The sequence below is a fragment of the Ictalurus furcatus genome, chromosome 17 (assembly GCF_023375685.1).
Source record: "Ictalurus furcatus strain D&B chromosome 17, Billie_1.0, whole genome shotgun sequence".
Taxonomy (NCBI): domain Eukaryota; kingdom Metazoa; phylum Chordata; class Actinopteri; order Siluriformes; family Ictaluridae; genus Ictalurus; species Ictalurus furcatus.
The window spans coordinates 14,216,129-14,242,178 of record NC_071271.1 but is presented as its reverse complement, the minus strand read 5'-3'; the positions used below and the strand labels follow the sequence as shown (position 1 = coordinate 14,242,178).

At 36.8% G+C, this 26,050-nt stretch overlaps 1 protein-coding gene across 1 annotated transcript; it reads right to left on the bottom strand.

Moving 5' to 3' along the window:
• Positions 1-3,600: 3,600 nt before the first annotated feature.
• gpr4 (G protein-coupled receptor 4) lies at positions 3,601-25,607 on the bottom strand. Its single transcript, XM_053647487.1, has 2 exons — positions 25,426-25,607; positions 3,601-6,609 (listed from the first exon to the last, which is right to left on the bottom strand). Exon 2 carries the CDS (start codon positions 6,174-6,176, stop codon positions 4,998-5,000), a length of 1,179 nt encoding a protein of 392 aa, XP_053503462.1. The 5' UTR covers positions 6,177-6,609; positions 25,426-25,607; the 3' UTR covers positions 3,601-4,997.
• Positions 25,608-26,050: the final 443 nt, after the last annotated feature.

The window sequence follows — 26,050 nt, the reverse complement described above, 5'->3', positions numbered from 1 at the left end:
CGAGGCAAGCGTGCTAACCATTAATCCATCGTGGACATGTGACATATTGATGTTATAAAAGGGCTGTTCTTAGTTTGGCCCAATCTGTTGTATGCGCTCATCTTGCATGAGGCCTCATCATGAGTGTCGGAGCACTCTGAGATTATTCACAAAAGGAAATAGGAACATGGGAAATTCAACGATATCCCTCGTCACACTAGGCCTACATAAGGCCAGTCAGCCGGGAGCACAGCATTTCAATGACCTAAAGTCTCACACTGGCCCTCCAGCAGACACCAGCAGGAAGCCAGACGATCCCTGATATCAGCAGGAAGCCGTTAATAATGCTAGTATAATAACAAACTTCCAACATAAGAACTTTTTAGTTCAAAAAATGTTTTCCCATGAAAAAGATTATCTTCTTAGGGTGCCATCTTAATCCTCAGAAGTAAATGGATTGTGTCGAACCCCAACAATTCCTCTCATTTTTCTATGCTACTGTATGTTAATGCATGTAAACACAGCCATATAACCATGCCAAAGAGAAGATTTTCATAGGAAGTATCTTGTTAAGTTTTTCCAGAGAGAAATAAGATCAAATGGAAATAAAGGGGAGTCTCCTGTCTCTCATGTTTGTCTCAACAATGTCACACACTGCGCTCAGATCTGCCAAGATATCCTGTCCTTCTGGACAGAATGGAAAAAAAGAAAAAAAATACAGCCTGTCTGATACCAACAACCATATGTCACTGTAACTGTCAAAGTCACTGAGATCACATTTTTCCCCATACTGAAGTTTGATGTGAACATTAACTGAAGCTCTTGGCCTGTATCTGCATGATTTTATGCAATGCGTTGCTGCCACGTGATTGGCTGATTGGATATTAGGGCTACATTTATCAATTGTAATTAAAATGTATAATTTAATTATGTTTATATATTTCTTTAAAGCTGGTTTGTGACAATGGTCAGTGTTAAAAGCACTATACAAATAAAATGTCATTTAAAATTTTTGATTTTTAAATTTTAAGTTTTAGAACAAGCAGGTGTACAGGTTTTTCTATTAATATGGCCAGTGAGTATACGAGTTTGTTGTATAGTTTATGGCATGGGCTAACCTTTACCTCTATATTGTGGGGTAGGTAAATAGTGGGGAAGAACGTAATTGTTTTAGGATTAAATATTTCTAACTACATTATTACACATATTTTGCAAATAAATAAATAAATAAAATAAACGACTATTTTTTATAATTACTGATTTGTACAAATAGGTTTGCAAGGTGCTGCTGCCATTTTATTCCGAGTATGCATGTGTAGTATATTATTTAGGATATTATTTATATTCAGTAGTATATTTATTTATATTCAGTGTCTACAGCACAAATATAAAAGATACACTTGTCACTTGCATAGTGCTTCACCTCACTTAACTTACTTAATATATATTCATATGTTATTGTGTGTGTATATTAGCTAGCTCATTTTCACTTCCTTACTGAAAGTGGTATGTTGCTACCAAACTGATCGTTCCACAGGAAGCGCTGACCAAGTTTAGCCAATCACATCCAGGCTGAAGGTCTACCACAGTAACAGCATAGCTTCCCAAAACACCACCTAAGCTATTGTTCAGCATGCACTGAGACTATTTATGGTTCTTGACTTGTGAAGCAAAACAAGGAAAAGAAAACATTTTCACTGTGATTAATTTTCTCCGGATTACAGCATTATTACAAATACAGTGAGAAGGACATGAGTCATAACAGCTGTGTGTATAAGCACGTCTATGTCATACAGTCTTGTCCAACTCAAAAATATAATCAACTGTTTTTATTCCTTTTGTTTTCTTCTTATAATGATGTGGGAAAATGATCCATCCTGTTGACTGTTGCATTGTGGGGGAAAAAATCACATGGATACCCTGTATTATCTGAATTATATGAGTATATAAACAGACCAGAGTAAATGTCAGGATGATTTATATACCTTTCTTTGGCTAAGTGCATCATTCATTTAAACCACTGAAACCAAAAACAGACTTGTGTAGTTTAGATCATCATAATAAACAGCATACAAGTTAATAATCACTCTACCATTATATATTTTTATAATTGGATGCATTTTCAAATCCAGAATCCATCAGTAAAACTTCAGTTAGGAAGATTTAGGACTACAGCTCTAAATGTATTGAGGAATGGAAACATTAAGCTCTTGGAAATGTGACTCTAGCTTTAAATGTAAATGTAGCTGTAAACGTAGCTTTCTCTCTTTTAGTAAAATTAGAGGTAATTCTAGGGTGGCTGTAGCAACTTTCTGTAAATCTCATTTAATGATTAACCACCGTGGGTGTATCTTGGTTAGTACTGGCTTTTGTTTATGTCAGATATTAAGACTTATGGCTCAGTGATAAAAAATATGATGTATTATTAGACACATTTTCATGACGAACTAAGAAAAGGTTGTTAATAAAAAAAACCTATGCAAATCACACATGCGATTTGTAAATTTTTAGAGCAGAAAGTTAATGATAAACCCTTACAGTCACTAGCATGACTTATTCATATACATGAATGTCCCTAATGACCACAGCTCTTCACAGATAAGTATTTATTTCTTCTAACACACTAAATTCAGCCCACGAATCCTTGGTCATTAGGTGTGTTGAATCAGGTGTGTTAAATGAGATACAATGGTAAAGCCTGCAGTGCTGTGGTCCTCCGTGACTAACATCTGACACTACCATGTACTATATTGGGAAGTGGTGGCCACCTTCCTCATCTCCATGTCAAAGAAAACATGGATCAGGAGTCACAGTGTATGGATTAAGAGCCTGGATCTGGCTGAACTGCTATGAATAGTGAAAATTGAAGAAGTGTCATGGAGAATGGTGATCAGATAAACACTACTTCAGGGTGACACCTCAAGATCAGCACAGATCAATACCACATAATGATGTGAGCCATTCTGACGTGCTGCAGCAAAATCCCCAGTGTTGAGTTAACACCTTCAGTGCTGATATATGTCCAAATGTACACAAATGAACACTGAAAGTGTTAAATAAACACTCTAGGTGTTATTTCAGCACTGGGGATTTTGCTCTGAGTGCACAAGCTTAAAAACCTTAAATAAGGAGACAGAAAATAAAGACATAATGTTCCCATTAGCAGCTATTTATAATCTATAGTACACAGGAAAAGTTCCAGTGTTGTATTTACTCTCATAGATCGTATTTGTTTCCTGCTCAAGTATATCAACTCTGTAGGTGTTTATTCAAATCTGGGGATTTTGCTATGGATTTTAACTGAACTTCCACCATTTAAATATGAAAAACACACTACATACACAGTGCTTTATGGCACCATCTCTCTTATTTGCCCTTTTCATATAAGGTCAAGCCAAAACCAAACTAAGAAATGATTGAACTGACATAATTTATTCCATTTTGGCATAACAGGCACCCCCAGTTCAGTTGCAAACCTCTAAGATTTAAAAGACATTCATGATTTATGGTGGAAAGTTCCAAGAATTCATCTGAACAGGAATGTAAACATGTGCAAAGTCTGTTATTTGGATGCATTATCATTACCAATGTCTGTGGGTCACTGAAAATAGACAAACAATAGACAACTGAGTGACACATGTATTTTAACATCTACATAACATGTAGATTAACATCAAATGTCTAACATACTCCAGCCTTGGTAATATAACACTTCTTGATTTCCTCAGGTGCTTTAGCTTTTGGAATATTCACGTTTTCAAAACAGTTACTGCAAACTTCAAACACGTTCTTTTTTTCTGGAAAAAAAATTAAAAATAAAATAAAAAATCCCTCTAAACAGCTTGACATTCAAAACCTTGATCCCAATTTTTAACATCAGTTAAGCAGTGCTTTGCCACTGTTCATTAAAACTTAAAATATTATTTTCACTATAACTTTATCCACAATAAATACCATTTTTAGCTCGAGAACGAATAAGACTCATCTGATGCATTACATGTAGGTACTTGTGACAGTCATACTGTATATAGATCATACATTTTATTCTCCTCTCTGGAATGCTGTTTTACCTCATTAAAATTATTAGGAAAAAAAAAAAACTCAAAGAGCAAAAAGTTTGATAGGTCGGAACTTTGTAAAAGGAACATTTGAAGAGATATATGATTAAATATAATATGTTATATAATATTCATATATCATTTGCATTTTAAAACTGTAAGGTTTATTATAACTCTAACCATATACACATGATTCTCAGACTGACGGGGATTCTAAGGACCTGAACAACTGAAACAATTGTTAAATTAGTAGTTTTAAATTAAATAAATATAATTTACATGCTTTCAAAGCAATGGTATAGTGTATATGTAACATGAGTACTCAAAAACTAAAATGTTGTGTCTCAAAGCAAAGAATAAATGGTAGAAAACATGAATTCATATCTTCATGAGACTCCATTTTCTAATTTCAGATTTAAGAATATACTACAGTGTATTTCATTGATAAGATTAAGATGGAATCATCTCAAGATAATTGCATTTTGTCTGAAACAATAAATCACTTTTTTTCTCACAAAAGGCCACTACCATTTTAGTGTTTGCAGTATAAACTGTTTCAAAAATATAATTAATGCTTAAAAACTTGTGTCTAACCGTGGAAGAAGTAATAATTTACTGCAAAAAGTTTTACACTTGTTACAGCTAAAGCTCTGCCATGATCTTTCTTTGAGCTTCAAGGTGGCATGAGCTATAAATAAAGGAATGTGTTTATAATTGATAAGTTAGCAGGGGTAAGTAAGGTGTTAAATAATTTTTGGAAGGGAACTCTTTGTCATTTGTAAATTACAATTTCCAAACGTTAATAAACAAGGCATGTGGTATAACATTCAAAGAGCTGGGTTTTACACTAACAATTTACTTAAACGCCAACATTGTTGACATAAACTGTAAGGAAACTTGAGGCTCAGGGTCCCTGAAGATCTCTTGACATACATATGCCTACATACATACTGCATCGCTTCACTTTTTAACACTAAGTTTGGTCATTTGAAGACACTCCTCTTTCAAAGTTTCAATTTCACTTTTATAGGAATTTGTTTTGACCTCTCCGTAGAGATCTGGTTTGTTGCTGGCCAGGGGTGTTTCTACAGTGATGGAACCCCCCATTAACATGTCTGTGGTTTGTCCTCGGTGAAAGGCTGCCATGAGGGTGGCTAGGGCACGGCTCACATCGCTGCGAGCTCCTTCATTCACAAAACAGTAGAGGATTGGATCTGCCACACAGTTGAGGCTAGTGAGAGCGAGGGCTACGTGGTAGGCAGTAAATAAATACTCTTCCACCCGACAGTCACAGGGGTTGATGAGAAAGAGCACACTGCGCCACAGCAGGAGCATATGATAGGGTCCAAAACAAAGAAGCACTATGAGGATGAGGCTAAGAGCTAGCCTCTTGATCTTAGCTTTCTCTTGCTGCTCAGTGGAAACATTGCCACGCACTGCTTTCAGGATTCCTTTGTATGCTCCTAACATGCAGCACCAGGGAGCCAAGAAGCCCAGAAAGATGCGGTAGAGGTTCATCCCTGCCACCCAGTCTTGCATAGGATACTTCTCAAAGCAGAAGGTACGGTTGAAGCGTGCTGCAAACAGTTCATCGTGAAAGAGTGGTGCCGAGTTGGCCACAACTTCCATAATCCAGACTATGGCACTGACCAAAACAGCTGTTTTGACCCGACGCACTTTGGCAAACTTGAGTGGATGAGCCACTGCCAAATAACGATCCACAGAAATGCAGCAGAGGAAAGCAATGCTGACATATATATTGGTATAGAAAATGAAGCCGAACAGCTTGCAAGCCCCTGGCCCATGGATCCAGTTATCGTGTTGGAGGAAATAATCAATCCAAAGTGGCAATGTGGCTATATAAAGGAGGTCAGCCACAGAAAGGTTGATCAAATAGATACCCAGCTCATTTTTTTGCTTCACCTGCAGGTAGGCAGCCCACAGAGCCATACAGTTTGTTGGGAAGCCAAGGATGATAACAATAATGTATAGTACTGGCTGAAAGAACTGATCGATGTTTGAATCAACATTACAGGAAGCTGAGACGTTACACATCTCTTCACCTTTTATGAGACTTGATATCATAATCAAGATATAGTTGCGCTGTCTAAGGTCCAAAATCAAGTCATATTTTGTCATGAAAAGAAAACATTACAATCCAAATCTACAGGAAGTTCTGTGATACATTCCTTAATGTTCTTCTTCATAGATCTTCAGCTTGTGATTGAGGCACAAACACAAATCCTGTGCCCATGATGCTCAAGCATGTTGAGCTTAAGGTTTCACATCTCTATCACACTTCATGGCGGGCCGTTAAACCTTTGTTATAAATATTTTTGAAAGGAGACCAAAGCGAACGTACAATAATTCTGGAATCACCAGCCTCAATGGTATTAAACATTGGAAATGCTATTAATCATTGAACAAGAAAGATGAGCTCAAATGGGTCATAAAAAGGGTGTGCTCCTGCAGCGGCCCGTAACAGCTGGACTTCATAGCATGGTCTCCTTCTCTTCTTTCACTGAACACTGCTTTCTGATTTATTTTCTTTGGCCCCATCAGCTGTGACCATCTGCAAAACAAAAAGAAAAGGTTTGGATAAGTTAGGGTTGAAAATCAAATGGTAAAATATTAGGGCAAAATGCACTTTCTGTCACGTTTAGGTTTAACTGGATCAGCCTGATGGCAGTATAGCAGAATGTATGACGGACAATATAAACTAAACTCAGATATAATAATTATTAACCCATAACACTCACTATTTAGTGTCTAAACTTAATTCATTTATCTTCATTATCCATTTTATCAAGTGCGGGATAGCAGTGGATTTGGAGCTTTTATGTAAGTTATTAATATTTATGAAAGTCACTATAAAGATGACCACATGGTCAAAGGCTGAAAATACTCTTATTTAGAGTATTTAGAGCAATCTTACATATAAAGCTACATAATGTTTCAAATACATTATTTTCCTCTTCCCGTTAGTACTGGACTATCACTAACACTTTTAGCCATTGTGCACTGCCAGAGATAAGAAGCAATGTTGACAGAAGTGTTGCTATTGAAGTACAGTGTTGTAACAATGCTATGTGGAGGGAAGTCAAGTTCTCTGTTTGCATGGGACAGTTTATATTATCTTCCTAGGGACATAAGCTCAAATGACCAATGGTGGAGCAAAGGTGATAAAATGAATTGTGGAGATTAACAAATGTTAAACATGGCATGCAAGAACCAGCTCAGGCTCATCCTTTTGTGCATACACACTCACTAACAAAAGCCTGAGACAGAGACGATTCATTAATCACTCATGCAAATATAGCAAATATTCAGTACAAAGACTGGACTATTTCCCAAAATTCAATTAAAGCTTACAATCAAGGATTAATTATGCTACTTGTTTATAACAATAACTGTTTTAACATAATTGTGTGATAAGGAATTGGTAATATTGATGATACTGTTTACATAGCTTTCTCAAAACAATGAAAGATTTCCAGGAAAGAGAGAATCTGTTGACACAAACCATCCATCCATCCATCTTCTGTACCAGTTATCTGACACAGGGTCGCAGGGAGCCTGGACTCTATTCCAGGGGACTCAGGGCACGAGGTGGGGACACCCTGGACAGGGTGCCAATCCACTCCACAATCGTGCACACACTCACACACTATTGACAATTTGGAAAAGCTGATCGGCCTACAACGCATGTCTTTGGACTGGGGGAGGAAACTAGAGTACCCGGAGGAAACCCCGAATCACAGGGAGAACATGCAAACTCTGCGCACACAGGGCGGAGGTGGGAATCGAATCCCCAACCCTGGTGGTGCAAGGCAAATGTGCTAACATTTTTATATATCCATGAGAACAGAGTTTTATATTTTACATTTGATTTAAATTTAGTCAAACTTGGGATTTAGAACAGCCCACAACATTTTAAACAGTATACTGTTTCCCTGCTCAGAATGTGGTATTAATTAATTATCACGAAATATAGAGACTACGACTTATAGTAAATGTGTAAATATAGGACTTACAGTGGAGGGGAGGGATGATTTTCAAAATAATGATCCATATTTTTCACTAATCTTAAAGATGCACATAAACAAGATTGGTTATCACCAACAAACCATGTTTAGCTTTTCATTGACTAAAATTCTGTGTATTATTATGAAATGACCAACAGAAGTTCACATTCTCTTAGTCAGCTCCACCGAAAAGGCCTGTTATTTACATTGACATTTATTCATTTAGCAGATGCTTTTATACAAAGCAACTTACAAATGAGGAAATCCAAGAAAGCGATATAGCAAGCAGAGAACAATACAAGTAATGCTACAATACAAGATTTATAATTGAGTTCTAGAGAAGCAAAGTGCACATACGTAGAGATGTAAGAGCCAGAGTAAGTTGTTGGTTTTTTTTTTTAATAATGTGGGTTGGCATTTTAGGGGTTAGTTAAGTGCTCACGGAAGAGGTGGATCTTTAGCTGTTTTTTTTTTAATAGTGACAGATTCTGTGGTCCGGATTGAGGTTGGAATTTCATTCCACCACTGAGGAACAGTTAGTTTGAAGGTTCTGGAAAGGGACCTTGAGCCATGCTGAGTAGGCACTACTTATATGTTATAGATTACAATGTTGGAATATGGTCATGTGACGAACAGCAGACCTTATCAGCAACCATTTTATCAACAGTAATATCAAAAATAGCAAAACCAACAGGTTAGCTTTTGCTTTGTGAGCACTATGTGCAATAAGACTTAGCTTCCTGGTATCAATGTGTCCTTAAGAAGCTTTTATGCCAGATGCCACTCAAACTAGGACAAACAGAAGATTGGTCAAAAGAATTTCTTTTATATTCAATGATCCAATAAACCAGCTGAGGACTGACTTATTAATTCTTGTTATTAATTATTCTAGTTTGGCATCTCCTGACAGTACTACAGCACATACAGACAAACAAGAACAGCAAACACAAAAATGACAAGTTTTTTTAAACTTGTCTGTTTAATGCTGTAGGTTTTTGATTTAAAAAACCAACAACAATATTGCGTTTTCATTTAACAAATGACGAAAAAATCTCAGACCCAGAACAAAACCTTAGACCCAAAATGTAAAATGCAGTTTGTGTGCATTTTCAATCTTTGATATTATCATTGCTTGTATAATTTGAGGATGCGCAAATCAATCACTGCTGAAAAGCTCTCTGGTTCTAATCAGTATAGCAAACACAGGTTCAACACAATGTATCCCACTTCACACATTCCTTCAGATGAGAACAGTACAGTTGAGTGCAAATGTTTGTAATTTATCTACAAAACAAACAAACAAACAAAAAAATACCATGACTGGCTTGTACTCCAGACCTCATTTGAAGAAGGCCGTGTATGACATCTGGCAGAGTTACAAGAGACACAAGCAGACTTAGCAATGACTGGTGAAGCAACCTGGCATGGAAAATGGGGAGGGTGAATAGCACCACTGAGGGAATCCCAAAGCTGTTCAGACGATACAAAAAAGGTGAGGAGCATTTCTAAACGCAAAGAGTGGGTATATAAGTTTTTAGAGAATGATTATACCACAATCAGAAAATGAGATGTGAGCTTTGTAACTGATATCACTGATATCAAGTATTGTTTAAATTAAATCAAAAACAAAATAAAGACTGTCCTGCACCTTCTGTTAACAAACCAGAGTTAGCTTCAGTGTTCCTGCTGTTCATGGTTTTTTTCTATTAACATTTCCCCATGAATATCTTTTTGCCTTTCTGATACTGCATAACTCTAGTATCTTTGTCTTCTTCATTTTGTCTTAAGGGTATGTAACAATTCACAATCAACTGGACATAAATAATCAAAGATACAGTATGTGCCGAGCCAGTAACGATCACATTGCATTAAATCATTACATCTGAGTTTGCCTTTGAAATATGTTGTGCTCTACAGATATTGATGTATACTGAAATAAAATTTTCATTGCTACTTGGATTCAGATTTAATTTAACTTGCTCCTAATTTTTCTGACATTCAACAGTAGGTAATCTGCAAAACATCAAGGAAGGACACTCATTGCAGCAACAAACTCTACTGTACAGGGACCCTGACAGTCACATCAAAAATGGAGTAACTGATCACAGCAGCATAATATGCTTGGAATTGCAAACAAAGACAGACTGACACAGGGCAGAGATCAAACAAGAGTCCAATATATAGAGTGAAGGGAAATAAGTGTTTGGACACTTTTTAATATATATACTTCCAGTGTATATATTCTTTAAATTTGCACATGTAAAGTTTACATAAAAATAAATCTAGATATAAATAAAGTTCTGGATATAAGTGCTTTCAAACAAAACAAAACAAAAATACTTGTGTCATTATAAAAGATGTTGCCATTGACTGAGAAGATTTCATGTAGCAAATAACATTCAGGCTGAAGGTGAAGGAGCTTTCTAAAGTTCTTAGGTGTCTAACATTATTAAATAACACTCGAATGGAAAAAAACTACAAAGACCTTACATAACCCTGTCAGTACAACTGGTTTGATAATATGCATGTGGAAAGTTTATGAACCCACAACTAACTGTGCCAGGGAAGGTAGGCCACAGAAGACTTTACAATGTGCTCCCAGACTAATGATATGGAAGGTAAGAGAGAAGCCAATAGCCACTCAAAAAGAGTTGCAGGATGACCTGAAACAGCAGGAACAACAGTTACACAGAGAACAATAAGCAATTAACTGCACCACAATCACCTCCATTTCTACACCCCTCTGCTAAAAAAAGAAGCACAGAGACACACATCTAAAAGCACTTAGACAAAGCAGAACCGTAAAACGTGAATGGAGCAATGTACCAGGACAGATTACAGGAGAATTTAATCTCATCGGGTAATAAACTGAATCTGGGGAGAAAATGCACGTTTCAAGAAGAACATAACTGAAAACATACAGCGAAACGTACTCAAGAAGGCACTGCATGGCCGAGCCAATCTCCTGACTTTAATCCCGTTCAAACATTTATGGAGGATTTTGAAACTGTAAGCCTATCAGAGAGACCCTTGTAACCTTGGGCAACTGAAGCTAATTTGCCAAGAGAAATAGGGCACAATTTAATTTGTGGTTTTCCAATACTTTTTCCCTATCAAATTATTTATGCCTATGAATACATACTTTTTTGTTCATATTTATAAGTACAAAATGAAAAGGTATTGTGTAAATTTGAAGGATAAATGTATTTGCACTGGAAGTATAATAATCAAAATTGTCCAAATACCTATTTCCCCTCATTGCATGACCAAAATGAATGGATACACTTCATGTACCTACTTCATTCACAACCTACTGGTGAAGATGCACTTAAAATAACCCAAGACATACTCAAAGCATTCAAAGAATCCTCTGCGTGAGCACTGTAGCCTTCTGAAAGACATACTCACTTGTCTGTATGGGATAAATGAGTAATGATTATGGACATTGATACAAATATGGAGCTGCCCTACAAACTTGACAAATGTTGTCCAGAACACAGTTTGCTAGGCTGCCAAAAAGGATTAGCTTACCTCTTAAGACAAAGGCTCTGCTGAATCTTACAGCCAGCACACGCACAATGCATTTCCATTGACTTACCATACACTGTTCCATCTCTCAGTTTTATTTTCTATGCATGTCCACCCTTTTGTTCTATATTATCAGATTTTCACTCAGATTAGATCGGTCTATCTTGACAGTTAACATTTGTAACTCAATGTGACCCAAAGCTGTCTTCAATATGAATGCACCTGTCCCCGAAACACCATGTATGGACATGTTGATTTCTTGGTCAACTGTTTCACTACATTATTCGATTTCTATAGGTTCCTTCCAATTCTGCTTAAAGTGATTCTCCAAATATTAAGTAATTAACTAAATTTCCACATCCTTTCACTGATTGCAGACACTGGATGATAACAACAACAGTGATGTGTGCATATATTATATGTTGGGCTAAATGCCACATGAATTCTGATCAGACCTTTCTCATTCGTGTCTCATGGTTACATACTGGACATTTAATCAAACAAGGACCAACTACAACAACAGTCCAGGTCTGATTTGAAAAGACCAGATCCAGAAAAAATTCAGATCTGTATTACATTAACACAGAACATTTGGATTTGTGTCACTTCAAACTGGTAATGTGAATGTAATCTTATTTAAACTGCAAATTAATATGTGAATGACTCAAACTTTACATGCAAATAGCTATTTTTTTAAATCCTGAAATATATAAGTGTCTGAAATATGGAAGGCACAGCTTGGCTTGGTGTAATGTCAGCCTCAGACGCTCTTCACACGTAACGCATAGCATCTGCTCAAGGTTGTAATCTGATTGGCTCTTCACATTTCCATGTGCACGCACCTCTATGCCCTGAATTTCAGTGAAAAAAAAACCTTTTTTGAACACTATATTCACAGAACACCAGATATTAGTGAGTTTTATGCGAAGTACTTAATACCGAGCAAATGAGATTTTGTGTATTTGCTGACAGGCAATGAGAAAATGTCTGTGTATGGTCTAGCAAAGAGGTTCTCAAAGTGGGATCTGTAAGGCATAGACAGGGAGTCTGTGATTTTTGACATTTTTTATTTATCTTGAAATTCACAGCCTACCAATGCCAAGGTTTGACTCAGATCGGTGAAAATTATGTACAATAGATATGACAAGTCTACACACCCCTGTTAAGATGGCAGGTTTTTGTGAAGTAAAAAAAACAACAAAAGATTAATCATGTCAGGTCTTTTTCCACCCTCAGTGTGAAATTACAATGTATAAAAATGAAGTGCAAAACAGTCAGAAACATTTTAGGGAAAAATAGAATTTTTTTAAAAAAAAATTATAGTAACCTGGTTGCATAAGTGTGCACATGCTTTTACAATTGGGGATGTGGCTGTGTTCAGACCAAACCAATCACTTTCAATCTCATGTTAAAAAATAATTATCCTACAGCTTTCATCAATGAAATTATTCTGATTAGAGAAAATGGAGCACCAAAATGACATTACCAAGCACAGGACATCCCACCAAAATTTACAAAAATACAAGACAAAATCTTACCAGGGAGCTGCAGGAAAATCTGACAAGTACTGATTACTCTCTGCATGTGACAACAATCTCTCATATTTTCAGGCAGGTTTATCAAGGTGGAAGGAATCATGAATGTCTACAAATACCAATCGATTTTAGTGCAAAACATTCAGGTATCTGCTAGTAAGCTGAAGATGAAAAAGGAATTTAACCATTCAGCACAACAATGACCCAAAGCATACATCCAAATCAACGAAGAAATGGCTTAACCAAAAGAAAATCAATGTTTATAAAAGGCCTAGCCTGAGCCCAGATCTGAGACCAACATCCTTCTCCAGAGCAACTTACATTTATCTCATCTACACAACTGAACATTTGAGGTTTAAGGGCCTTGCTCAAGGGCCCATAAGTAGCAACTGGGCAGTGCTGGGATTTGAACTCACGACCTTCAGCTCAGAGGCCCAACATCTTAACCACTGAGCTACCACGGACCCATAAGAGATGCCCTTACAATTTGATGATGTTTTTACAAGAAACACTGGGAAAATATTGCCAGGTCAAGATGTTCCATGCTGATAGGCTCTTAACCAAAAAGTAAGAGTAGTGAAATAAAATCAAAAGATGCTTCAACAAAGTATTAGTTAGGTATGCACACTTATGCAGCTAGGTTAATGTAAGTTTTTCAGTTTTCTTATTTTCCCCTTTATTGTTTTTCACTTTATTTGTATACGGGGTGTGTAGACGTTTTATATCCACTGTATGTAAAACAGTTACTGTAAATTTTTTTAAACTGGCATTTAACAGCATGGGGCAGCTTTAATAACCCAGTTCCAGATTTAACAACCAAGTTCACTTGTAGGATTAAACAATGGACTATGGACCTTTTAAAAGACCAACCCATTAAAGAGTCCACAGTGTCTACAGTGAAAGCGATTTGCTTACTATAAACTTTAAAATAAGCCTGGAATTAGGTGCTGAGAAAAAAGATTCAATAAAAGATCATGCACTCCTCACATACTTATCAAGCTCATCAAAAAATGCAGCCATTATTGAGACATACTGAGCTATATTGCTGATAACAAACAACATTGTTGCATGTTTACACACCATATTTACCAAGAACAGTTCCGATCAATTCATTTAAATCAGATAAAGGTCATGTTGCATGAATTAGAAATGTCAGCCTTGCTAATTAATTCTTATGATCTACTGTGAATAAAGCGCCCTGTATGTATCATCATTAAACAAAGTGATTGCAGCAAAAAACAACACAGAGATAGGACTCACTAATCACCGCATCTATAATGATTACTTTATCTTATACTGATCCAATTACAAGCTTTATTCATATTGTGTGGAGAAAAAAAACCCATGTAACCGAATGGCACTACAATATCAGAAATATCTATAGTGGCCTACAGAAGCCATTTGAAAGTGTCTCTTACATAGTTCAACTGAACCATTACACATTTTGCTCAGATTCTGGCAGATGGATTGTGTTAGACCATCAGCAACTTTGTGTTTGTGACAGGCATCCCTGTAGATCATCCCATTCAGACATGCTAAATGATGAACGTAAACATGCCACTTCCTGACGACACAGCATGCTCGCTGCCCTCTGAGCCTGTGTTCCTCAGCCTGGTGGGAAAGACCCCATGTTCGCACATCAGCCTCACAACAGTAAACACACAGCCGGCTTTTTAATCAACGAGAGCTGAAAGATCGACTTCTCCTCTTCCATCTGAGGAGGGAGTGGGAGTAAGTGTGAGAGAGAGAGAGAGAAAGAGAGAGAGAAAGAGAGAGAGAGAGAGAGAGAGAGAGAGTGAGATGGGGAAAAAGATCAACAAGGAGATCAGTCTAAATAAAGCCCTTGATTATTCATTTGTTCATTAGGCGTTATCAAACCTCATACGTTAGTGCAGGAATACTATTGCCCAGCCTGGCAGGCCTTCAGCAAGAAAGTCATCTGAGGTTTATTTTCATGTATAGCTTACAGATGAAGGACAAAAGGACAAACTTAAGTATTCTCTATAACACATGCACACCAATAACAGGCTAACTCACGATCTACAGGGACGAGCCAAGGATCAAGATTACGTTTTCAAATATTCTGTCAAAAAACATGGATTTTTTAATAACAGTGATATGTGTGACATTTTAGATTTAAGCTGAGTAGATGTACGTGATTAACTAAAGCACAATATTGTTGGAATTATATTACGATCAGAAAGAGTTTGTTCAAATGACAACGTACAGAATTTTTAGCAAACAGTATCTGAAGATCTGTGCAATCTGCATGTAATTTGTGCTACTGGAACACACTGTACACTGGGCAGAATCAGTATTAAGAAAGCCAACAGACCATCTGCATCTGAGTATAGTTTTCAGGAGTGAAAATGTGCTTCAGACTTTTCTTGTTTATGTGTGTAAAATAGAAAAATATAGATACTAGAAAAACTTTTGTTTGGTATTCATGTACCGTCATAATATACATTCAGAGCTTCCCCTCTGAATGTCCAGGAAACTAGCTGCAAAAAAGGGATCGTCTCAGACAAGAATGGCAGGCCAAAATTATCATTATATTTGCATTTGAGAAAATGTTTTTAATATAATTTGCATGAACATGACCTATTAAACAAAGTCAAAATATATCTGATTCAAATGACACTATTACTTAGAAAGCCAGTTACTAACACCCAGGAATTCAGGCAACAGGTCCGGTAGTCTACATATTTCATTCAGTTTTTGCATTCTAGTTATAAAACAGCTTCATAGCATTAAAGGGCCTCAGGTTATGTCAGCCACTTTTTTAATTAAATTAGAGGAAAAAACGAACTTTTCCACAATATTCTAATTTTTTCAGATGCACCTGTAATATATCCATCTCCCCCAAATTATGACAGGAATTTTAATCGGATTTCAGCATGAGCAGTGTTACAGTCCGATAAGTATATGAGCCTATGCAGCTACTGTCCCATGAAAAACAGCTTACATTAGCACCATCAGATAAAGCTCACACTGGACTTTTTATTTATCAGCAGTGTAGTGTTGGGGGTTCGAATCCCACCTCCACCCTGTGTGTGGAGTTTGCATGTTCACCCCATGTTTTGGGGGTTTCCTCTGGGTACTCCGGTTTCCTCCCCCAGTTGTGCCCGGAGTTCACTGGGATAAGCTCCAGGCTCCCCCATGACCATGTGTAGGATTAGCAGTATAGAAAATGGATGGATGGATGTATCATACTTTAAGGTCACAACAGCCATGCCATGTTTTTGAGAGATGGGAGGAAACCATAGAACATGGAGGAATGCCATGTGGACTTCAGAAGAACATGTGAAACTCCACACAGACAGTAACCCGAACCAACTCAGGACACACGGCAACACTACCTGCCCTAATAAGTGAATAATTAGTAAGATAATGAAATAATTAATAAACATAAGCTACCTGAATATAAGCATCATTTTAACACAAAGACATCTCCAAATGCTGAATATCTGTCTTGGTAATGCTCTACTGCAGTTAGTTTCAGTTCAGGCTTGCATTATGGGCTTAATTTCTTCGGTCAATCATGTAATTTTGACATTTTCAGACACTTTTTTGACTATGACTTTCTGATTGTCTGGTTGACTATTTTAAGACTGTCCCTCTCCATATAACTGTTATTGCACTGTGTTGAGAGCAGGTCATGACAGGGTAATAATAATCACAGGTATGCATCTCACTTGGCTGTCAGTCTATCAGCACCAGTGTAGAAGTACAGAACAGTCAAATCATAGATGGCCTTAACAATTCCATACATCTCATCTCATTTCATGATCAATTTCCATGACACAGACCTTATAGAAAGGTCTCCTCAATAATCTCATCAAGCACATCTAATTTCCTTTCTATCAAAAACCTTTCAGCAAGAACCTATTCTTATTTATATTATCTTACCTACCTATTAATGCTCCACTTTTACCATTACATTTCTGAGGAAAAAATACCTGTCATATTTTGAAACATTATAGAATGAAGTAGGATTGACTGTAATACAAATTTACCTGTGTAAGGTAAAAAAAGTTATTCCACAACATAACTGACACATTAGAAGCAAGTCTCAAATCAGAAGATGTTGATTAATTTTCCACAACAGCACATGTTATTATGTTATTATATTATTATTCCTATAGGAACAGCTCATGCACAGGAACTTGTATAGCTCCACAAAATCCTAAGGGTTATAATAAATGGATTTTTAAAAAATGCTGTGTTGTTTAAAATGAAAAGTGTATAATCAATGATTTTGAAAAGCTATCTGTTAGGAGACATTTAGTTACATTTAACAAAGGAGTTTTGCGTGTCAGCGCTTTGGAACAGTCAGTACGTTTCCTGACACAAAAGAGAGTCTTCAGGACAGAGAAGTATGAGCTTTCCGGTTTCTCAGTTGCATGACAAGCTGCATTTTTTTGTCATCATTAACTTCAAGAGGACAGAAAAAAGAAAGGCTGGCGACGAAAAAAACTGTTTATAGGTGCCATAACATAAGGGATAACAGGAACTAAGCTTGCCTCGCAGACATTCCACATTAAATGTTCAAGTAACTATAAATCATTAAAAAGCATGACGTGTCAATCATTAATAAATTAAGCATTTTAATTGTTGCTGAATCACTCTGGTATAAGAGGAATAACATACTTTGGGCCATGCTGTTATATGAAAAGAATCCATTTTGGCTTCATGTCAGGCCATGTCATACCACCCAGGCGTGGATGATTTTGTATAACGGCACAGTCTTGTCAAGCAAGTCACAAAGGGAAAGATTTTTTTTTATTTACACCACCCATACTACTGCTAGTAATACTAGTCATAATCATATTGTAAGTCATTACCCATTACTGGTTTAAAATGTGTGGGCTCTATTACACAAATATATATTAACTTCATTCTGAGATGTGCAGTTAAAACTGAGTTTTAAAAATAGTCACAGAACACAAATGTAATCCCAAACCAAACTGAAGTGCTCTTGCACCATAATTACTGTGCAGTTACTCAGCACATAACAAAACAGATAATAGCTGCATCAACAACTTTGACAAATACTACCATAATTCTCCAGTGGACATACACAACTGCTTTTAATATAATGTGTTGACTATGTTCTGGGGATGGTAGAGTGTTTTCACTTGTCCAAATTGTCATTATTGCCAATAAGCTAATGCAGATACTGATCTGCTCAAAGAGCAGAAGCTTTTAAATGATAATATTAAGCAACTGGAAGGGAACTAATTCAATTGGGCTGGAACCTACTCAACATGCATGTGCAAGTAGCTCAACAGTACCCTAACAATGATTTCACCTTGTATCACCTTGCATTATTTATAGGCCTTGTGGCACAAATATGTTGAAACTGGGCCACGAGGAACAGAGCTGTATTATTATAGTGAAGGTTTTATCTGTATGAACATTCACTACATAACAATAAGGGTCCAATTTCACTATAACTAAACACTTTATTCTTAGAGCAAATCATGTGATGGTATACAGTAATCCCCCACAGTAAATGATTTCAGTACTCACTTAACAAATTAGAAAAGAGCTACTGAAAAAGAAGAACCAAATAACACAGACTAAAAGATTTTAATTTAGCAAGTATTATGCAAGCTCTTTTATGTGCTACACTGTGCAAATTCTTATGCTGAGCTGCGTTTAAAATGGTCTATGAAATTGCTCAATGTGCAACTTTTAACCTAGTAACATTTGATGCCCTTAACTTTTATCTTCTGCACTGTACACAGGTCTGGAGATTTAAACATCATACAATTCATGATGCACAAATGAACAGTGCAATATATCTGTGTCCAAAAGTAAACCCACTGCAGGGTGAACTTAGATGTCTTGTAAACTTAGATATGTTTACAAGACAACTGTACAGACATTCAAGCGACATCTTGTTTTCAGACAGAAATCTAGAAATCTTTATTATAGCATATAAAAGATGACCATGGTCATTGACAAGCTGCCAAACTTTATATACAGTGGTGCTTGAAAGTTTAGAATTTTCTAGATTTCTGCATAAATATGACCTAAAACATCTTCAGATTTTCACACAAGTCCTAAAAGTAGAGAAAGAGAACACAATTAAACAAATGAGACAAAAATATTATACTTGGTAATTCATTTATTGAGGAAAATGACCCAATATTACACATATGTGGGTGGCAAAAGTATGTGAACCTCTAGGATTAGCAGTTTAATTTGAAGGTGTATTTAGGTGTTTTCAATCAATGGGATGATAATCATGTGTGAGTGAGCTCCCTATTTTACTTAAAGAACAGGGCTCTAGCAAAGTCTGATCTTCACAACACACGTTTGTGGAAGTGTATCAGGGCACGGACAACAGAGATTTCTGAGGACCTCAGAAAAAGAGTTGTTGATGTTCATCAGACTGGAAAAGGTTACAGAACCATCTTAAAGAGTTTGGACTCCACCAATCCACAGTCAGACAGATTGTGTGCAAATGGAGGAAATTTAAAACCATTGTTACCCTCCCCAGGAGTGGGGACCAACAAGGATCACTCCAAGAGCAAGACATGTAATAGTCCACAAGGTCCCAAAGGAACCCAGGGTAGCTTCTAAGCAACTAAACTCCTCTCTCACATTGGCTAATGTTAATGTTTATGAGTCCACCATCAGCAAAACACTGAACAACAATGGTGTGCATGGCAGGGTTGCATGGAGAAAGGCACTGCTCTCCAAAAAGAACATTGCTGCCTGTCTGCAGTTTGCTAAAGATCACGTGTATAAGCTAGAAGGCTATTGGAAAAATGTTTTGTGGATAGATGAGGCCAAAATAGAGTTTTTGATTTAAATGAGAAGTGTTATGTTTGGATAAAGGAAAACACTGCATTTCAGCATAAGGTCCTTATTCCATCTATGAAACATGGTGGTGGTAGTATCAGGGTTTGGGCCTGGACAACTTGCCATCAATGATGGAACAATGAATTCTGAATTATACCAGTGAATTCTAAAGGAAAATGTCTGTCCATGAACTGAATCTCAAGAGAAAGTGGGTCATGCAGCAAGACAAACACCCTACGCACACAAGTCGTTCTATCAAAGAATGGTTAAAGAAGAATAATGTTAATGTTTTGGAATGGTCAAGTCAATGAAAAAATACCTCCAAGCAGTTACAAGAAACGTTTAGTTGCAGTTATTGCTGCACAAGGGGGTCACACCAGATACTGAAAGCAAAGGTCCACATACTTTTGCCACTCACAGATATGTAATATTGGATCATTTTCCTCAATAAATAAATGACCAAGTATAATATTTTTGTCTTGTTTGGTTAATTGGGATCTCATTGTCTACTTTAATGACTTAATTTTAAAATCTGAAGATGTTTTAGGTCATATTTGTACAGAAATATAGAAAATTCTAAACTTTCAAGCACCACTGTACAGAATTCCTTTTAAACTCTATTACATTACTCTCCCCAGTTAGAAAATATTATTTATCCTATTTGTTTAATGTTTGTTCAATTCCTTATTCTCCTTAAGGAGTTGCAAATGCTAAATTGTTGTCTGTGTAGTGTGTTACATTTAAACCCACCAAGACAAATTCCTTGTCTGTGTAACATATGGAAAATAAAACTGAGTTTGGTTCAGATTTTATAGGCTTAAGGTGTCAAGTGAGGCTGGCACAAAAAATGTATGTGCTTGGTCCTCTCTGTTCAGATGGTACTCACTGCAAGAGGACCAGAACCTGTCGCAGTCTCTTGGCATTAACACAAGTCAGATATTTAATACTGACTTATGTGGCTGCTTGTTTCATGCTTCATTGGTGAGGCGGCAGAGTGTCTACAAAGCCCAGGGCTAGCGTCCTGCTGGGAGAATTAATGATTTCAATAAAAGCGCTGCATTTTCTATGCAAATCCGTAGCTATAGTGGCAAGGCTTAATGCAGATGAGCACTTGTTATCTGTATATAGGCATTAACGCCAAGCCCTTTAGCTATACACTGAGGTCAGAACAGGTCTCAACATTATAATGGATGCTGAAGACCTGTGCAGTAGAGTGAGTGATCTGAGTGCACAAAGAAGGAAACAAGACATGTTTGCTACCAGTTTGAAAAGCTGACAAACTACAGGGTATACCAAAAGTCTCCATACATAGGGGAAATTAACAATTTTTAGCAAAATGTATTCCAAAATTTTTCGTATTTATTTTATATTATATATATTTTTCAGATAGCCTGTAAGAATGCCTACTGAAATCAGAACATATAGAAATCATTCTCATGGCTGGATCAGGAAGCTGTCGCAAGGTTGCAATGGACGTGCATAACAAGCACGTTTCACATGACACTGTTGCCAAACTTATTAACAAATTCAAAAAGACAGGAAGTGTTGTGGACCAACCAAGAAGAGGACGTCCACGAACATCCACTGAAGAAGGCACAACCAACTTGGTGCTGGCAAACATAGTCCCCTATGTATGGGGACTTCTGGGACACGCTGTTATGTCAGGAGTTCAGTTCTAGAATACATATTTGGAGAACCACACAGTCACGCCACTCGGTCTCCTGTCACAAACACAGCAAGGTGCTGACACATACGGTAAAAATTATTTCAAGCAAGAGGTGACATCATATGTTCAGGAGAAATAAAAATAGTCCAGAAATGTCATTCACAGTGTGATACAGAGGATCACAATATCACTGATCAATATCACTGATCAATATCACTGAGTCAAACATTGCCATAATGAAACACATGAAACTTATGAAAGGTTTTCGTCAAGATGTAACCTTATAATATACAATAATAGTACAATAATAATGTTAGCATGTGTGTATTTGTGTCTTTGTTTGTGTGTGTGTGTATTTTCTTGTGATAAGCAGATAAAGTTCTAATTTCTGTGTCTTTGATTATAGTAATGTATAGAATAAGCTTCCCCTTATAGTTTTGTTCATGATTAGAGTTAAGTTTCATTGAAGGTTAAGGTCAGGCTATAATAGGTGAATTCTATCCAAATGTCAACGTACCACAGAAAAATAAAGAAGTGAACACAAAAAGGCCCACTTTTCTGCTGTTCTCCTTTTAGGAAGTTTTATTATTTCTCCATCAAATATAAGAGGAGTTCTCAGAAGAACATTTTAAAACCAGTCATACCACACTGCTTTAACAAAGGAATAAACAGACCCATATTTGTATGGTTAAAGGTGCAATAATCATTTTGTTTTTATTCCACAGTTGTACAAATAACCATGGAAGATATGTAGAACATGATAATAAACCTTGCATTAAGCTGTGGGGCTAGCAAAAGGTACTAAAAACCTATTTGGAAAATGATTTGGAATGCTGGTTTGTATTTGGATGCGCCTCCTGTCAGTCATTTTATAGAAACTATACAGACTACTGAAGATCCTGGGGTCGGAGTTACGTGAAAATGGCCAGGAATCATTCAAATGTCTAATCTACCTAAAGGTTAGAGACCTAATCTTGAAAAAAAAAAAGACTAATCTTTTGCCTAAAGCAACTTTAATGTTACTAGTGAGTAAACTGTTGGAGTTGGGCTGGAGGGGATTGAAATTTTTATTTTATATGAATCACTGTGAGGCCAGATGACACATTCAAAGTCCTGGAATTGTCCCAAGGCTTAATGATAACAATACAGTTATGTGCAATTCCTGTTTGGGAAGTGATTCACATATACTTATGAAGTGTACAAGCTTGTACAAGCTTGACATCAATGAAAAAGTTTGCATATCTTCTTATGTGACTTGCAAATTAGCAAATTAATTTCTTACTTTTATACTAATTGAACAATTTATGACAGCTGTGAATATGACCACATATGGACAGGGTTTCCTTTTTACACAATTTCAGCAAATGCTGTGAATTTTTAATACGTTTGCAGAAAACCATACGAGTAAAGCTTGAATAAACACAAATATAGTTGTTTTAAACAAAAAAATCTGATATTTTCATTACAGATCAAAAAAACTATAACCGGCACAATTTCTTAAAATAATCTATTAAAGCAGTGAACATTTAAAAAGCTATTTTGGCTTTGCCATTGTATGGTTGACATTTACATTATGTGTGCGTGTGTGAGAGAGAGAGGGACACAGACAGACAGAGAGAGAGAGAGAGAGAGAGAGAGAGATGAAGGGACAGACTGAGCATGTCAGTGTGAGAGATGTCAGGACAGGTGCAAGTTTGAAAAGAGCAGATATCCAAATGCTCTTATATTTCAACATAGAATAAACTTTTCTTAGAAAGCTGAAAACAAAAGGCTTTCAAAACACTTTATTAAGTGAGCAGGATAGCTAAACACTAAACTGTCTAAGCACACAGACTGAAAGTATTTTTTGACACCTGGGCAGAGACCATTGCCTGTTGTAATTGCTTGTCGAGGAAATCCTGTTCTTAAGTGCAGCATTTCCTGTGCTTCTCGTACCAGAGCTACTCTGAATCAAAATCAAAATCTGAAGGAAACCTTACACTTTGTAATAACCAATCAAGCAACAGTTTATAATGGTAGACTGTTTTCCACAAATTCTGACCAGTTGATTGTGACCTGCAATAAACTAAATCTGCTCTTTACACATTTTCCAAAAGATGCCATCATGACAAAAGGTTTAGCTTTTTCTGGGCCCCAGAAGAGATTACAGATTACGCTCCAGCAAAGAAGGTGTTGAGTTACACAGGCAAATTGAGAGAAATACAATAGTCTGCTTTATCTTCTAACATCATTAATTGTGAGTGATTGTATTAAGCAAGACAAAATACAGAGAAGAGAGGAATATTTATAGTGTGTGCTGCCTGTCCAGCTATTTGGAATGTCAGCTGTATTTGTCTAATCGACAACTGCTTTGCTGAGGCTGTAGTGTTTACATATTACTGTGGTGTGAACTAGATATCAAATGTTATTCCATGTCATCTATGTTAATGTTATGTGAGTCATTAGTAAACTGAGCGCTTTAAGGAACAAACTGTAATAAATATAGGCGCCAGATCAGTGAGGCCTAATTTAGGCAATAACAGTGCAATGAAAAGCAACATTTCAGGATTGTTTATTATTATTATTATTATTATTCTTTCTGAGTACCCTGAGCAGTAAAACAGGCTGTGCATTCATGTATCAAAATACAAATTATCAGCTGGTGTGAGCTTACCGTTACGTTTGACAAAAATCCCTTACAGTGCCTCAATACTGCTGCGGTAAAGAGTTTCCCTTACACAGCCTGGTGTACAAAACAGACATTAGCTTGCCATAACACAGTCATTAAGCAGGCGGGTGGCAGTGGTTGAAACATGTCATTGGTCCTCCAGGCCATTACTCTCTTTTCCTCGTCACTCTTTTAATGTTCACTCTTATCTCCCATCCTCAAGTGGGCAATTACAGCTTCTTCCAAAGGATTGATTAAACGTCTTGAAGGCTTTTCTCACAAAGCCAAGCGAGAGATCATGACAGGTATGTGTAGTAAATCAGACTTGACTCAAATTGCTGTTCTCCTCAAAAAGTTCAAGCCAGCACACTGGACCACAGAGACAATTTTCTAAGATGTCATGAAAATAAAAGTCAACGATCCATTACATGACAGAACATCTGAACTGGAGGCTTCAATTGCTTACTCTCTGCTTAAAAGATTAAAGATCAAGAGGTCTGTCTGGACTTTCATTAACATAACGTGTTCGCTAACAAGGAGCATCAACTACCTGTTCTAATAGTTATCATCTCACTCCAGTGCACTGCCTTTAATAGTCTAAATTTCTCTTTTTTCTTTAAAAAAAAAATTGCAATAAAATGATAAAGAAACAACGACAGAAATATACTTAATTATCTTGATTTGCTTGGAATCAAAGATGTGATCAGATTGTGCATAATGTAGTAACATCCTCCTGTACATACATTCAGAAGTTGAATTCTGGTTGAAGAAACAACAAAACAAACATTGCATTGCAGAACATTGCATTTTAAGTCGAGAGGATGTTTGTATTTAAGACTTTGAGTGTTTAAAATGTTTTAAGAGTATCCGTGTGAATGTGTCATGTTTCTACATCAGCAGTGAGTGAGAGGAGCATATCACAGTCTACATGAAGTTACAGCTTTTACATGAGGTAACAGTTTAAAACATGACGTTTAGAACGCGTGCAACAAAATAGGACAGGACACTTTAGTATAAACCGTTATTAGTATTTTATACCGCACCGCACGAGACTGAAGGTGTTTCTGCGGAAGCATTTCACTGCAGACTGCCTTAAAAACCACGCTCTGAACTTCAACACTCCCCAACAAAGTCTGAAGAGAAAGGAGACTGGGAAATAAAACTGAGTACTCACTTTCTTTCATGTTGCGATAGATGTTTCGGGAGGATATGTGGGACAGTCTTGGTTTTCCTGTCATTAAGCGCGGTGCCTCTGTACTTCCCAAAGAAAGACAGCGAGATAACGCGTGCGCGCGCAATAGAGAACGAGTGTGGCGCACGCGATGTTCAAAACAGAGCTACAGCAGTGACGTCGTCCCTCCCTCCCTCCCTCGCGCGCGCATCATGGCCCTCACATGATGGCGCCAAAGCGTGCGGTCTCCCTCCTCATCTCTTCACTCTATACATGTAGCCAATAGGCAAGGTAGAGTAAAAAGAAAAGTTTCAAACGTGTGGAATTACGTTAGTGATTGTTTATTATTATTTTTGGTTTTAGACATTTTTTGTAGAGTCTTTACCCTAAAAAAATGAAAATAAACGTTTCTTAACTTTTATACAAAAAACCTTGCCCACCAACAGCTGTTTAACTGATCACTCATCTAATGTTGCACTGATCTTATGGTGGCTAGCAAACTGTAAAATCTGTAGGCTGTACCAAACAATTGAAAAACAAATTTGAAATATTGAAAATATTGAAAAACAAATTTGCTTCGCAACTTGTAGTGAATACAATACTGCAAATCACAGCAATTTAAGCATAA